At 41.2% G+C, this 17,637-nt stretch overlaps 1 protein-coding gene across 4 annotated transcripts in view; it reads right to left on the reverse strand.

Annotated features, from left to right (window-relative positions):
* Positions 1 to 17,631, reverse strand: part of PDGFD (platelet derived growth factor D) — a 143,767-nt gene extending 126,136 nt beyond the window's left edge. For all 4 annotated transcript variants that reach the window (XM_042023804.1, XM_042023802.1, XM_042023803.1 and 1 more), the window contains exon 1: positions 17,313 to 17,631. In XM_042023804.1, the coding sequence (XP_041879738.1) occupies positions 17,313 to 17,442 (130 nt within the window). In that variant the 5' untranslated portion in view covers positions 17,443 to 17,631. The remainder of the gene's footprint in view (positions 1 to 17,312) is intronic.
* Between the last annotated feature and the right edge of the window lie 6 nt (positions 17,632 to 17,637).

Raw genomic sequence — 17,637 nt, forward strand, 5'->3', positions numbered from 1 at the left:
TTGAGTTTTCATTTTTAATTTTCAAGATTGCTTGTTTTAAAAGAATATTTAAAGACACCACCATCAAGAACACACTGTCTGCAATTAAATATAACCTAGCATAAGATCAAGTAATTCTGCTCCCCAAGAAGATGAGCTATGATTAATAGTATTTAAAGCTATTTTGTCTCATCATACGTGTATTGTGCAGCCTGAAATTTATGATTTTTAAGATGTCAGAGAATATATTCATAATAATGAAAGTTATTTTGACTACGGTTTGCATCAAGCCCCATTTAGACAGAAATCAGAATTCAATTAAAATGTGTATATCCCAGCACTTTAAATAGTTCTTAGTTTTACAGAAGTACCTAATTGTGTTAAAAGTATCAGAAAAAAGAAGTATCATAACATGTTTGACTTAGTAAACATAGAAAATCTACCTATTAGTCAACTCCCATGGCTCCTATTCACACTAAAGCAGCCCTGTTTCTGAAATGATTCATAGGCCCCAAAATAAAACAAAAATATAAATCTTTTTGAAAGCATCTGTTCAGGTGTGTTCCTATTTTTATTTTGGATGTTTTTCTCTGCAGCACTGACTTCATATATTTGTTTTTTACTTATGGACTGGACGAGAAAACTAGTTGTTCTGTTTGTGATCTGTTTGGTTTGGGGACTTTTGTAAGCCCAAACTGATTTCTCAATTTTGAGGGAACTGGACAAAATGAAAAATGAGTATTCACTCTACAACTGTCAGGTAAATTGAAACCAGGAATAATGAAAGCAAAATTTCTGTACAGTAGCAATTGAAGACTGCAGATTTTGGGGAAAAAAAAAAAAAAAGCCAACACCATTATTCAATCTACTGTAAATGTGGTCCATACTGATATTTAATGAACTGCATCCCACTGTGCTATGGTTCCAAAACTTGAGCTGACCTCAAGAGATAAAAATAGTTCTTCAATTCCATACATAATTAAGAAAACAGCAATATTTCAAGTAGAATTTGACAGATCTCAATGAAAGCATTTTGCAGATATCCAACACCGTGTCTTACATTTTGCAAAGTATTACATTTTGCTCACATCTTCAAATAAGCTGCCATGATTTCAAATGGGTTTATTTTTCAAACTAGATAGCATGCATTTTTTTATTAAGAATGTTTTTATTACACAACTGAGCCCTATGTTAAAAAATATATATTCATATTTAATCACAAAGAAAAGTTTGCAGATTTTATGGAGATTTGTGCAGAATAATCTCCAGAGTGTAGCAGCACCACCACCATTCAGTTTTCAATGCAACAGATGTAAACAATACAGAAAAAGTAAACAGACTAATTTCTAGCTACTAATTTCATCAAGATCATATGATATCAATTCTTCAAAACATCATAGGATTAGAAAGATTTTAATTGAAATATAAACTGGTATTATATCTAAGAACAACACATTTATTTTTGTAGCATAGAAGTTTTATGTCCAGATAACTTTAAAACTGTAGAAGCAAAAAAGCATGACCTCCTTTTCAATGTCTATCAGAACAATAAAAAGTCCTGCATAGATTTTAAATAGGAGGTTGTAGGGTTAACAAAAATATACCATTTTGACACCTGAATTTGGAGTTTAAGTCCCAGCTCCTGAGAGATCAGCATCAGCTTAAATCCATGCATACTACCAGGGGTTTTGAAATGAAATGAATCTATAAAACTTTGCACTTATTCGAGAGAAATCCTAACTGTATGTGACATACAAACTTTCTCACTGGCTGATAATGTCACTTGGTCCATAGCAGGAATTCTTTGCAAAACAGAGGAAAACAGAAAAGGATTATTCTGAAACTGTTCTGGCAGGAAGAGACAAAGGAAAAAACGCAAATGTTACAGCATAGAGACTGCATATTATCTTTGTAATGCTCTATGGAAACAGATATTTGCACTACAATCAAGCAAGACTGCATGGTGTTTGATTACTTTTCCATACAGGCTACCTGCTATGCACACAGGAACAGGAACCACCTCTCTTAGACAAACAGGATGTGGGAGAAGGTGGCAGAATTTGGTTAAGGTCTTAAAACTAGATCCTTGAGAGCACTAGAAACCAGAGAACTCTAGAGAATCCCTAAGACTTCCACTTAATACCCCCAGCAGTGGCATGAGGAATGCAAGCCTGAATCATGTTGCAGCAGAGGATTTCTTTGTGAGGAGCTGTCTGAGGTATTCATTTTTCCAGTTAAGAAATTACCAGAATAATCATAGGGACAGAGACAGTAACTACTGAAGGATAATACAGATTGTAAAAGAGCAACTCATAATTTGTATTTCAAATTAGACAGTATCAGCTGCTGCCCCAGAATTGACTGAGTGATCCTGATGGATTTACAAGACACAATGCTAGATACTGTATTCCTCAGTCAAATGTTTCTTTGCATACAGGACAGGATTCACACACCAGATCTAGACAGGAGCATGCATGAAGACATTCCCTCTCATGTTTTCTGTAATATTCCTTTCTCCTCTGCCAACCACAAGGGAGAAAAACCATGATTGTTTTATACACTATTCCTTCTCTTCTCTACTAAAAGTCAAATATGGATTCACAGAGTGTGAATCTAAAGATACCAGTTAATACTGAAAAGACAGACCTCAAGCCACAGTGGCAATACCAGCTTCATTGCAGTTTGACTACTTTCAGCAAAGATGTCTAAAAACTGACAAATTTCAGAAATTAATCAGTGTACTGGGAAAATTAGTGCTAATTAAGTTATCTGAGTACCTGAACTTTCTCAACACAAAAACTGTAAAATAGATTAGCATTTTATTTACCCCTCATTATTAAGAGGTGAGCAGCAGCTGAAATCACACTATATTAATAAGTTCAAAATTACAATAAATTACTTTTTTACAAACTGAACACAATCACACAATGTTTAAAGTTGCATTATTACCAGTCTTGGGAACAAGGTGAAGACAGGATCTACACTTAGTGTCCATTTTCCACAGGAAGCAAAAATGGCATGCATTGACAAAAAGATGCACAAAATATACATATACCTCACATGAGGTGCACATGGACTGTCTATCCCACACAGCTCAGTGAGGAATACAGAGTCTGAACACATCATTTGTTTTTCAGAGAATCATATATCCATAAATTGGTTGGAAGGGACTTCTGAAGATCATCTAGTCCAACCACCCTGAAATGAGCAGGGGCATCTTTTTCTTGGTAAGAACTTCAGTACCACATGGAGGAACTGTGAAAAGTCAAATCCAGCAATGTATCAGATTGCTTGCTGACACAGGGCTAAACCGTGTCTTCAGTTATACAGACACGGCAGGGAGGCAGGAGGGATCTCCATCCTGTGCACACTGAAACAAGGGAATGCCCTTCCACATTCACCAGCAAGACTTGGAGCAGTTACTTCACCAGGGAGCAAGGAGGAGTCTTAGCAAACTATCCAACTCATTATTTACAATGACCTCCCCTTCTACTGCACTGTTTGTATACCCAAGGGGAAGATTATTTGGGAAGGTGAGGCAGGGCTGCAGCTGCTTCCTCACCTTCCCTCTGACACTCAGGACATAGCTGGTGATGCACCTGGCTGAACATGCATGATTTCATCCTTTACTCCTGCTGTGTCTGGCCCTAAAATGCATCTAACAAAAAACAAAAACAAACACAACCAACAACAACAACAAAAAAAACCCAACAAAAATCCATCACCATAACAACAACAAAAAACCCCTACACGTTTGGTTCTTCTGTTTTCTTTATTTTGAACATTTAACAAGGCTGCATAGTCAATTCAACTTTGTACCTAATGTGATTTTGAATTTCTTTTTAAAAGTATGTTTCAAGTTAAACCCACATGTTTAGTGATCTGACAGCTTTTTTTTTTTTTTTTGTCCTGGCAAAAACTGACAGGAAAATGTCTCTGATGCTTTCTTTCCTTCTGACTGCTTTCCTTTGCTTTATTTTAAAAGCATATATTTAGGGAAAAGTTTGTGAGAGCAGTACTTTGTTTTGAATATAGAATATGTGGGGATTTGACAAGTTCTAGAAATCTTCAGCTTTGAGTACTGCCAGTCTATTCTCAATTTTCTTTTTCTGGGCATCAGATGACAGCATCAGACAGTCAAAATTTACCAGCTTTTTAACAGAAATGCTTTGCATATGTGCAGGAGAAAATTGGACATTCCATGTGAAATTACTCATCAACCATCATGGGCAAGAACTCCTTGTTAGTATCCATCATAAAGAAGCACAGTGTATCTTGCATGTCATATGTAACTCTCTGACAGAGGTTCAGCCAAGTCCCCAGTGGGAGCTCTCTGGGTTTCTTCACGCCGGCTCTTCCACCAGGCCCACTCACGCTCTGTGAAAAGCTTTGCCAGCTGCTGCTGGCTGCACAGGAACCTCTGTCAAAACCAGTTTAGAAAACTGCCTGGTTTCACATGCTGGCATCAGATCCTCTGTTTTATCTGGCAATTTTAAGCAATTTTGAACTGGCAAGAACAGCAAGTCAGCAAGATAATGATAATACTGTGGAGTTCATGGTGGTTTGTCTCTTAAGAACAGGCTTTGCTTTAGCCATGGTGAATGTAAAATGAAAATAAAAAAATCGACAATACTGATTTATAATGAACAACCAAAGGAAATGCTTCTCTCTCACCCATGAAAACAGAAGGGAAGCAGAAGTTGCATTAGGTAACTAGTCTGGGCACCTCCCTAGAAAGAAAAAAGTCAGCTCACAGTATTTTTGTTCTGGGTTGGCCAAATACCTTTGAAGGTACCTTCAAATAACTTTTTGAAAATGATATGCTAGGAATTCATTGTCAAAACTACAACAACATGTACTTAAATTTGCAATCAGTTCACTGCAAAAGCATAGATACAAATACATTCTGTCTCACTTCTGATAAGAAAAACAGGTGACACTTTTTTCCCTTGCGTAAGGTAAGCTTTAAAAGCAATCTGCCTGACAAGGTTTAACTTTAGGTCCTGCAAGGGCTGCGATGGCACAAAAGACAGCAGGAGAATCAGGAAATGGCATAGTCATTGGAGACAAATCCTGAGACAAGATCCCCGTACAAAAATAAAAGAGAGGTCCTGCAAACAGTGAAAAATATCCTGCACACATTGATAAAAAAGCCTTTAAAGTCATTCTTCAAAAAAATAAACTGAACTGACATATCAAGTCATTATGATTTCTTTTTTGTGACCTTCCTCTACATCCCTATGTACTAGATGAAACCAAACCCAGGGAACAAGAGTGCAAAATTACAACACCAGAATAATAGCTTTCCCTGTTTTATTCTGGGGTTTCTCTGGAGAAGAGACTGCTATTTAACTCCCGTGCCACTGAAATCATATTCAGACAAGCATGTGAAAACCAAGATATTTGATTTTTATACAGGACATCACACTGTCATTTTGTGTAATTCTTTGTTCCCCCAAAACTGGCTATTCATGTGCCCTGTTATTTTACCTCAGTGTGTCACACAGCTCTCAGTCTGCAAAAACAGTGGCAGCTCTGAGAAGGAAAGTAGACAGGAGGCAGGACAGCACAGACGGCAAGGCCACAGCATTTTAAGGATGGCTGCACCCTGGTAACGATTTCCCACATGCAACAGTGGCTGTGGGCGGCACTTCTGCCTCTCCAAGCTGCCAGGGCTCAACCCCTACAGTGAAACTATTTACATATAGTGATATTGCCTGCAGGAAAATATTGTCAAATGCATGAACACTGCCCAGGAAAATCTTGTGCTGTGACCAATCAGGAGACTGGGGAAAGAGCAGGCTGAACAGCCATGATAATCCACTTCTCAGCCTCCTTTGCTTGCCAGTGTGGGAACAATACAGGTGCAGGATCAGTCCCCAAATGCATGCTAGAGTGTAGCATGAGGTTCCTCTAGAGTGCAAACAAGTTTATTTCTGCAGTGATGCTTGCTTCCATGTTGTCATGTGGCCAAGGGAATTACTTGTTTCCTGAAGTCTGTTGGGAGGAAGGCTGTATGTACGGAGATGGGGCTTTGACATGCAGGTCCAAGGACAGACCCAAGACACCTCAACATTACTCAAGGGTGCTGCAACGGTGGGGTTGTCACTGCAGCCATCTCTCAGAGGCCCCACTCAAGACACCCTAAGTATACTGCAGAGTTAACAGGATGTGCACCATCAGAGAACTGACTCTGGAGGTTCAAATGTTTGCACATGCTAATTATGTAACAGCAGACCACACATGTACTAGGATCAGCCAGATCACTACTATATGATGCAAGTTTTATATTCGGTTTAAAAGAAGAGTTTGATTTTCCAGGATCTTATAAATGACAGAAACTGGTGAGAAATGCATGCCATATCATTAAGCTCTCCTGGGTGACAAGTGTTATTTCCAAACAAAAATAAAACCAACCCTAACTGAGGTATAGAACAGTTCTCTTCTATTAGGAGGATGAAAGAAGCAAAGAATCCCTTTCACCTTCTCATGACTTCAAAGAAATCTTTCTAGAGTTAACAGTGATAACATGCATACCTGGGGGCTTGGGAACCCCAGGTCACACCATATGGACAGTGACGAAGCAAAGCAGCATCCCTCTGTGCCGACTGCCAAACATTCAGAAACCTAACAAAGCAACGTGAATGTGACTAATGGAGCAAGGGAACAGACCTACAACCTGATCCACTAAGAGAAACAGTGCCCTAACTTTGGGGCTTTCTATCAGTTTCAAAGCAGCAGATTCTCTGTAGGCTTCTGCAAGGAGGTCTTAAACCCTTTTACTGACATCTGGATGTGTGAGTGAAATTTCTCCTATCAGTGATTATCCCTGCTGTGGTATTGCAATTAAGAAGCTGTGTTAGTCCATCTCTACAAAGAATCTCAAGGCATTATCACCACCTACTTGCTGTTCTCACTCAGCATTACTGCCACTGGTTTGTTAAGGCAAAGGATTTATCTTTCGAGAAAATTGGCTGAAAAATTAAGGGCAGAACAGTACATAAAGCGTGTCCAGATCCCACAGTACTTCCGGTGATCAACATTCTGTGTAGCTATTTTTATTCCTTCTCTCTAACTATTCTGGGTCTCTCCTTTGTCCTCAATCCACTTTTTCGTTGAGTCACATCAGATTAGAAATACATTCAACTATGAGAAAAATCTTTTGCAACTGATCCAAAAAGAAACAATAACAGAAACCCACGCGTATTACATTTGGAAACTCTTTAAAAAACAAACAGAAACAATGCAAGACACTGAAAAATACTGACAGGTTTCCTTACGGCCTTGTTTAGAAATGTACTGCAGCTGAAGTCACTTGTAGGATATCCTGTGTGTGACACATTAGGTAGTCAGTATAGGAGAAAAAGAAAGCAGACATTTGAATACAAGGCTTTGTTCTGTATTTTTGCTACACAATCTGTAACTACATCAGTGTGGATACAAAAATGCTGCTAGCAAGGATTTTCTTGCTGTTTTCTAAGCCTGTGAGAGATTTTTCTCTCTCACAGAAGAGGTATCAGAGTTATGTGAACAACCAAACACCTGCAACCTTGAAAAGTCTTGTTTATAGTACAGTAGAAAAATATTTTGACAATGGATGTTTTAGGATTTTAGCCAATCACCCCCAAGGGGTGGCTGATCCTTTGTCCAATTATACTATGAAGAAAAAAGTCTATAAAAGAGTTTGTAAAATAATTAAATCAATCAATCTTGCTGCACAATTCCTGCCTGCTGGATCTTCTCCTTCCTATGGCTGCGGGACATGGTAATATACCTTAGGGCATTCTTTTTTTAATACATCAGTTACCCCTCTGTCTCTATCACTGCAAAGGATTTGTCTGGTTTTTCTCAGTGTATGGACACTAACTGAACATCTTAACTGTGAGTACTGTAAATCTTACCTACACAAGCCCCTTACTACAAGAAAGAAAGTGAGGTGCTGAGGCACATCCAAAAAGAAACGGAGCTGGGGAAGGGTCTGGACTACAACTCTGATGAGGAGTGGCCGAGGGAACTGGGGATGTTCATCCTGGAGAAAAGGAAGCTCAGGGGGACCTTATTACTCTCTCCAACTGCCTGAAAGGAGGGTGTAGCCAAGTGGGGTTTGATCCCCCAAATAACAAGCAATAGGACAAGAGCAAATGTCATCAAGCAGCACCAAGTGAGGTTCTAATTTGATATTAGGAAAGATTTGTTCACTGAAGGGGTTGTCAAACACTGGAACAGGCTAGCCAGGGAAGCGTTTGAGGCACTAGACCTAGAGGATTTAAAAGATGTGTAGATGTGACACTAAGGGATATGGTTTAGTGGTGGGCGTGGCAGTGCTATGTTTATGGTTGGACTCAATCTTAGGGTCTTTTTCAAACTAAACATTTCTGTGAGTCTTTGGTTTTATTACAAACTCATCACTGAATTTCTAAGCATTTTATTTTATCCTGTATTAATTCATGTGAACTGTGTGCCAGGTGTTTCCACAAGAAGCGCTGATGGAAGTTTTGTCATTGATTTTAGTGCAACAAAAGTCAAGATGGCTATTTTTCAAGTTCTTCATAGACCTAGTGTTTAATGAATAAGTTTTACAGAGTCTCAATATCATCAAGTCCCAAGGCAAAGCAGGGCTAAAATACATTGGCAGGAAGTTTGATCAGAAGGTAAAAGTGTGTCCTCCTCCACCATCTCCAGATACGCAGAGCTCTAATTGCCAAAGCAGAAATATGGAATGTTGGCCTTCACAGCATGGGATACAGATCAAAAAGGAAACATGAAACTGAAGATTACTCAACTACAACAGGAAGCTTGAGATCATGTAGGATTTTTTCACTACCAAAAATATTAGAGCCAAACCAAAACTCCCAAAAGAAAGTATCACCAGTTTCACACTGTAAACAGGACACTTCCTCAGCTTTGTAAACAGGAGACTGATTTGGAACAAACTGCCAAACAACATACGCAATCCAGTATTTTAGCCAAGAGAACCTCACCAGAAGCAGTGATATAAGTGCTCTTTTATCCAAAATATGTTATAAGGTAATCAACCTCATAAATACAATAGCAGGGATTTTGGAGGCAATTCTTGAATACAGCTTGAATCAACTGACTAAAAGATTACTACTAAATTTCTCTGCATTAGTGGGCAAATTCTTACTACAGAGAATGCCAACACAGAGCCTTCATAGTATTTCTTAGGATTCCTTTAATATCTTGATGTCTAATCCCTGTAAGTGCACAAAAGCCCAAGCAAGCCAGGACAGCCATTCTCTAGGGTTGGGATCATGCTACAAACTTTGAGAGTTAACCCAAGGTTTCTCAGATGGGTAGGCAAAACTGAGTGCAGCTACACGAGGAATGGAGGAGGATGACAAGGAAAAGGGGCACAGCTGGCCCCAGAGATGTAAAGGACCGGACTCCATGTTCCTGCTACTGCTGCACATGGGGGAAGCGGGAGAGTGGGAAAAAGGAGGAGCAGGATGGAAGAGATGGGAAAGGCAAGCTCTACTTCTTAGGACCAATGTGTTCCACCCATCACCACTCCTCTCTCAGCTGTGGTAGATGCCATTGTGGAATGGCTGAGGTTGGAAGTGACCTCAAGAAATTGCAATTACTGCTCTGGAGACAACAAGGAGATGGTATTTTGAGGCCTTTGGGACTCTGGTATCACATGTAAATGCCTACCCTGCGTTGAGTGCCAGTCCTGCAAGATATTTTGTTTTTAAAGAGATCAGTCTGTAATTTGCTGCAGATATATTTTAGTATTAGCAAGATGATCCATAGGAAAAGACTGGAGCATAAAACACATTAATTCCTGCTGTATCTTTTGTACATATAGTATATTAGAGTTATGAAATAAAAGCCATTCCCTGCCCTTCTAATTTACAGCTCCCCAAAGGAGTTTCTTACTGTATAAATAATATACATTTGTGGCTATATTCCTTTTACATAATCTAAACACAGTCTAAAGAAGGAGTGACAGAAAGACATTGCAGTTAATTTGTATATTATTTTGTTCAACAAATTTCTGCCTTGATAATCCTTTTCCTAATAAGTTCCTTTTTAATTAATAAAAATTTTAATAATGTGAAAATTTCTTTCAGAATTTCAACTAGCAACCTGAAAACCTGACATTATTAAACATAACTGGTTTCAACCCAAATTCCATAAATTACATAGCTACCAAAATCATGCAAAGATCTTAACTAATAGTTAGGTTCAAATATTGGTCTAATAGTTCACTGTTCAACTAGAACTTCAAAAAATTATATTCAACCTGGGGTATGGGGGCTTTTTTTGTACTCTAAAAAAAAATTCCCAGGTACAGTATTTTTATGATTTTAATGCTGATTTGGAACCAACTATATCAAGTGTGCTTAATCTCACTTCCTTGTACTTCTGTCCTTAATTTATGCGTTCCGTACAATCATTTGGACAATGCTCTCAGGCATACAGTGTGACTTTTGGGGATATCCTGTGCAGGGCTTAGAGCTGGACTCAATGATCATTCTTGGTCCCTTCCAAATCAACATATTTTGTGATTCTGTGATAGGTAAATATCTATTTTGCTATACTAGACAATATCCTAAAGATACAAATTATATTCTGCAAAGGCATGTACAAAAGACTCTTGCCTACGATATATATACTTTTTTATTTTGATAGACTAAATACAACTGACAAAAGCATAGCAACAAAGCCTGTAGAAAAGCTGAAGGTAATTAGCCTTCTTTGCCTCAGGCTTTGATAGTAAAACCACTTTTCTTTGGGTATCCAGCCTCCTGTGCTGGAAGAGAGGGACAGGGAGCAGAATGAAGCCCCCACAATCCAAGAGGAAATGGTCAGATCCACCTAAGGGTCCTGAGAGAGCTGGCAGAAGTGTTACCAAGCCACTTTCCACCATTTACCAACAGTGCTAGCAAATCCAGAAGGTCCAGTTAACTGGAGGTAGGAAATGTGACACCCGTCTATGAGAATGGACAGAAGGAGGATACACAGATATATAGGCCTGTCAGCCTGACCCTGGTGCCAGGAAAAGTCATAGAACAGCTCGTCAACAGAGTGTCTTCACACAGAACATGCAAGACAACCAGAGGATCAGGCCCAGTCAGCATGGCTTTAGGAAAGGCAGGTCCTGACTTGACCAACTTGATCTCCTTCTGTGACCAGATGACCCACTCAGTGGAAGAGGGGAAACAGATGTGGATGTTGTCTGCCTGGACTTTATGTAGTGGGTTGACCTTGGCTGGACAACAAGTGCCCACCAAGCCTCTCTATCTCTCCCCTTCCCAGCAGGAGAGGGGAGAGAAGATGGAAAATAACTGGTAGGTTGAGATAAGGCAGTTTACTAAAGCAAAAAAAAGCTGAAGTTTGGTGTGCATAGAGAAAAAACTTTATTCTCTACTTTCCAGCAGGGAGTGGTATCCAGCCACATCCCAGGAAGCAGAGTTTCAGCACATGTAGTAATCGCTCTGGAAGGCAAACATTGTAAAATAACGAATGCCTGCCGTTCCTCCTCCCTCCCTTAACTTTACAATCTGAGCTGATGTGATATGGTATGGAATACTCCTTTGGTTAATTTGGGCTTAGTTATGTCCCCTTCCGGACCTTTTCCACTCCCAGCCACTTGAGGGGGACAGAATGCTAGAGACACAGCACTGATGCTGTGCCAGCACTGCTCAGCAGTAGCCACGACACTGCTGTGTCCTCAACACCTTTCTAAATACCAGTGCAAACCACAGCACTGTGAAGGCTTCTGTGGGGAAAATTAACTCCATCTCAGCCAGACCCAAGACACTTTAGTAAAGCTTCTGACACCATATCCCACAGAATTATCCTGGAGAAACCAGATGCTCATGGCTTGGAGGGGTGCACTATTTCCTGGATAAAAGACTGCTCAATTGTCTGAGTCCAGAGAGTGGTGCTGAATGGAGTTACATCCAGCTGGCAGCTGCTCACAAGTCAGTTCAACAGAGATCAGTACTGGGGGCAGTCCTGTTTAATATCTTTATCGATGACCTGGATGAGAGGAGAGAATGCACCCTCAGCCAGTCTGCAGATAAAACCAAGCTGGGCAGGAGTGTCGGTTTCCTGCAGTGTAGGAAGGCTCTGCAGAGGGATCTGGACAGGCTGGATCGATGGCCCAAGGCCAACTGTATGAGTGCTGAGTTAACAGCTGGGCTTGATGATCTTGGAGGTCTTTTCCAACCTAAACAATTCTACAATTCCTAATTTTGCAAATACTTGGTACTCTTGGTTCATCACAAAATATAGGGGTTTTTTCTCACCTCATTTACATATAAGCTATTCCAGCTTTCTTATTACACCGTCCTGTATGACTTGAACCCCTTAACTTTAAAGGAATTATGAAAATGGTCGAAGTTAAGCACATGATAATTATTACTGTGCTAATGATCCCCTGTGAATTTTCTATGTATGCCTATTCCTAGATGTTTTATAAAACACAACATTTCCGTGGCATGACAGTGGAAAAGAACTCCCCACATTATTTTAGATTTTCAGCACTGTTCAGTTTCTACAAATCAAAGCAATACAATTATCAAGTTTTTTCCTCAGGCCCTTTACAAATTAGCTGGCCTAATTCAGCTTCATACTAATACTTAAAAAAGCCCCAAACAAAACCCAAGAAGTTTCAAGAGACTGAAGAATTTACAGTGACTTCCACTACATGATATACATCTGCCTGATAAAACATATTTCAAGTTCCTTTAGAGAATTCCTCTATGCTGCTTGCTGCTGAGTCAGGGTTGGAATTCTCATGCAATATCCTTTGATATTTCAGCCCAAACTGTTAATTATACAGATAAGAGACATCATCAAAGTCAGATAATTGTAGACCAAAGTGCATTACTGCAGGGAAATTAGTAAGACTTTTTTTTAAACTGATGAAGCCTGAAATACACACTTCTATATAAAATCTAGAAAACGGGGAAATGAAGCCTATAAAACCCAATTCATTTTTTCCATTTTACAGTTGACACAATTTTATGTTACCAGCGTCCTCTAAAAAATGTATACAAGCCTATTATAAAAGAACTCAGTAAGTTCATTCCAAAACTGATGTTCTATACTACTACTGATACCAGAGACATTTCATAGAATCATGGAAACATAAAATCATAGAATCACAGAATGGCTTGGGTTGGAAGGGACCTTAAAGCATCTAGTCTAAACCCACCCTCTTTAAAATACCAACCAATCAAACAACCAAAAAACAGAAAACAACACCATCTTCTCCCAAGAGCAGACACTTAACACTTATTTGGTGAGAGAATACTGCCCAAATCACCATATACTTTTCCCTGTGATTAGGCATCAGCCAATACAGGGAAGAAGAGGACAGAGTTAATGGCACACATCCATTTGGACTGGCCCTTAAGGAGCCAAAAGCTACTGGCAGTTCCCCAGAACGATATAGTACAGTTTTTCCTTTGTATTTTAGTGGTGCACAAGCAAATCAAAGTTTGAAAATTCCTTTTTTTCTGGATTCATAATGAAAACCACAAGAGTGGAGAATCTTATCTCCAGTCATCTGATGTTATGGTTTCAAATCCACATCAGAAGATACTGATTCCATGTCTTTCAGTTGTTTATATACTAAAATGATTTGACACTATGCTGTCTGTTCTGTCTTTTCTTTAAACTCTGGAGTTTGAAGTTTAAAATATGTATGGTGACGCTTAGTCTGAAGATACAGACTAGGCCTACTTTCCTAGACTACACAGATGTTTGTTCAATCACAGATAAGAAGAAGCATGTGATATTTCAGATAGAGATTATATAGTAAATAATATTATTTAGCAGTTGTTATCTCCCACTTTTCATCTCCAAGTACACATAAACAACAAAAATAAGAGAAACAAAACATTAGACTTCTTGTAATTAGGCAGTACTACCTCCAAACTGCAAACTGGGAAACTGAGTCAAAACAGAACAATGGAGGCATCTGGAAGACCTGTGCGTTATTCTGATGAACTTCAAAGTACTTAATAGCATTAATAAACGCTCTAAGTGAACAGCAGTACTTGTGCTATAAATGTTGCTGGCACCTCCAGGACACTTTAAAAAATTGATTAGTGCTACACTGGACTGCTGAGTCATCAATGACCGTCCTTCCACTAGGACAAGAGGATGTCTTGTAAGCAGGTTATTTATATTCTTAGTATCTTCAGCAGAAAGTACAGTCTGGTTAGATTTGGTAGGCATTAAATGGCAATTTTTTGTATGTGCTGCCCTCATCTATAGATTCTTATCAGAGCAACTTCAGTCTTAAGTTTAAGAGCAATTACAAACAGGCCAACCTCTTTTAGTCTGGAAGAAGAAAGGCAATATTGAATCATGCACACTGCAAAGGTTTGTTTTGGCCAGAAGCAAGAAAAAGCCTCCATATTAAACTCTGTGTATGCAGAGTTTATCCTGCTTGGAAGCAACTGAAAACTGAATTAAAAAAAAAAATTAATAAAATGTGCAGGTGGTCTTGCACTTGCCAAGATATTTTTTGAAGCTGAATGGGCCTTGTTTCCTCTTCAGTATCTCTTTTAATTTCACAACCCAATAATCATGATCATCAACCCAGAACATAATATTAAACTTTTTATGCTTGCTGTGTGTTTTGAGAAAGACTGTTGGAAGACATTTACCCCAATGTATTGTGTGCTCTCAGATCCCATTCTGTGTTGTCATGTCTGCAAATATTTACAAAGCAAAAAATACTGTCTGACTCAGCAATGCAACTCACATGTCGTTCATGCTGTTCCGTATCATTGCTTCACACCAAAACAACACAAAAACACCACTGTGAATTACGAAAGACAGAAATACTATTAGTGGCCTACAGCCAACCATGGTCTAAACAGTTTGCTTGTAAGCTCATCACATGCATTCAACATTAGGAATACTGCTCAAAACCTCTGGCTGCACAAATATAGATCCTCATTCAAGGAACTCAAGCAACAGTTTGATTTGAGTAGAATCAGGGGGATCAGCAACTGATCTGCTTTAAATGTTGCAACCCCACACCCAGCTCCACTGGTCACACAAGAACACATGGTCCTTTGCAGAGAAAAAGGAACAGGATTCCCAAGCACAGGGAGAGAGCAAGCCTGCAGCATGCTAGCCTTCATCAAAGTCTGTGACCTCCTCAGAATGTCCATAACATCCATTCAAGAACTGCAGAAGTGTCTGACTTCAGCATGGGCACTTTTCACTGTAGGCTGCAGGGCTCACTAGCACATGTCCCAGCAAAGATGAAAAGTAGGATGTAATTACATATAGATCTGCCACTTTCCAACAGCCCCAGTATTAGTCCACCTGGTACCCATGAAGATCACCCACTACAGGTTGTCTCAGGTAATTTTAAAGCTACAAAGTTTAATCACAATGTTGAATGACCACAACTAGAAAGAGAGCAATTAACTAATAATTTCAGATGCTTGTTCTCTTCATCACTCCAAGAAGCAATTTACACCACAGGAGTAAAACATCCATCATACTGCCATTAGGATGAAAACCTTATTTATATTAGGGGTTAAAGATTTCTTCATTGACTATACAGAGAAGATCAGTGTAACACACATTTTGATGTTCTAAGTATGTAAGTTTTCAAAGAAAAAGCTTGTTTGAAGTTTGAGTTGGACGGAAGCTTGCTTAGCTTAGTTCAGAGATGGTCTCAGTTCTTCTATGAAGTTTCAGATGGCAGGCTAACAAGTCATGAAGCTTGATAAAACACAAAATAGTTTTAAAGAATGAAACAGAAATAACAAATACATACTTTTATTACGAACACATACTTTTCTTTTTTTTAATGAGAATAAATCTGATTTCTGTATCAGAAGGAACTGCAATTCTGTCCTGTTTCCTGACTTAACATTTCAGTTCTAAGAAAAAAATCCTCCACCTTCTCTAAGTCTTCTTTCAGTGACTAGGAAAGGCATACAAAATATTATTAAGTTCAATATGGCTCCAAACTTTAAACAAAAACATCTTCCCAAATCAACTGTATACCCATTACATGCATTGTATACATGCTGGAAAATAAACACTGGCAAATACAGTCTTGGAAATGGCTCAAGTGACTGGGGTTTTGGAAAGGGTTTATAGAATATATAAATGCTGTCAACTAGAAGATGTTAACAAGAAGACTGATGTTAACTCTGTTCATTTTCAAGATGCATTTTTGCATTTCGCCATGTAAGAAGGTACATGGCAACGTGCAAAAGCAGGTTCTCCCACGTGAGGCTGGAACACATCAGGCTGCTCCCAGGCCAGAGGCTCATCACTTTTCCCAAACTGATAATCGTGGATCCTAGAGGTGAAGTTCAGCAGAGCTGTTTTTATGCAGTCTCCCCATTCATTCCCCGTGGGGCCACAGCACACGGCCACGTTCACTCGAGGCACCTGCGTCCCGCACTGCTGCGCTGCAGACCCTGGGCAGCACCTCGGCTGTCCAGGACATCCTCTGCCGGCAGCTCCCGGAGGGAACCGCACCGGAGTTCAGGCTGAAAACACCCTTCCTACGAGGCGGGCAGTGTCCGAGGGCTCGCTGCGGCCCTGCTGCGTGCTCACCATCCCCGGGCATCACAAGGGACGAGGCCAGTCCTGGTGGGGCAGTGTCCACCAGAGCCAGAGGAGCATCGAGCCCTGGGCTCAGACCCTCCGGTCGATAAAGTCCCCTACCCAGGAGAGCAGCACGCCGACAGCCCTTACAGGAGCCGAAGGCGGCGAGGCTGTGGCAGGGCCGGGAGACGATCCCGCTCCCGCCAAGGAGCCCTGGGGCGACGGCGGCGCCCCGCACACCCGGCCCCTGAGAGCCCCGGCAGCGGAGCCTGTGCGGCCGGAACCGCCCCGGAGCCGGCGCTCGCCCCGCTCTGCCCCGCCGCCGGCACATCAGAGGCACACGGAGGACACGGGCCGCGGGTGCTGAGGGACGCCCGGCGGGGCCCGCCTGGTCAGCCGGGACCGAGCACTCCGCGTTGTCGGGGGCGAGGTGCCGCCCGCAGCCCGGAGGGGATGCTGGAGGTTCCGCCGACTCCCGGGAAACCTCCTCGAAGTTGCCCCGAGAAGTTTGGGACCGCCCGGAGATGCAGCCGCCGGGCAGAGCCGCCCCCTCAACCCACATCTCCCTCCTGCCACCTGGCCACACGCTCCTGGACCCCCACGCCCTGGCCGATCCCCCCCGGAACGGGACCCCACCTAGACCGACCCCCGTCGTCCTCTCGGGACAGGGCCCTCGCTCCCGGGACAGGGGAACGGCAGCCCCGGGGCGCGCTCAGGGCATCCCCCGCGAAAGCAGCCCTTGGGAATAAATAAAGCAGCAGGACACTTACCATCTCGCCTGATGTTGGAAGCCCGCAGGGCTTTTATAGATCCGCTCTGGGCAGGGGCGGTGGTGCCCTGACGGCTACAGAAGTTCGCACAGACGACGGCGTAGAGCAGGAGGAGGATGAGCAGTTGCATTGGGACCAGCTGCGAGCGGGACCGTGTCTCTGCGAAGAAACGGGCTCTCCCGCCGAGGGTGCTTCCCTCACTCGTGTTCTCTTCCCCCTTACCGGACTTTTTTTGGTTGTTGAGGGTTGCTTGTGTGTTTGGGGGAGCTGTATGCAGGGGGGAAAAAAAAGGCACGATCCCCGCCAAAAAAAAAAAAAAAAAAAA

This window comes from Corvus kubaryi, unplaced genomic scaffold (genome assembly GCF_017639235.1).
Source record: "Corvus kubaryi isolate FWS band 111438036 unplaced genomic scaffold, C.kubaryi_AGA036_p1.0 37256, whole genome shotgun sequence".
In the NCBI taxonomy this organism is placed as follows: Eukaryota; Metazoa; Chordata; class Aves; order Passeriformes; family Corvidae; genus Corvus; species Corvus kubaryi.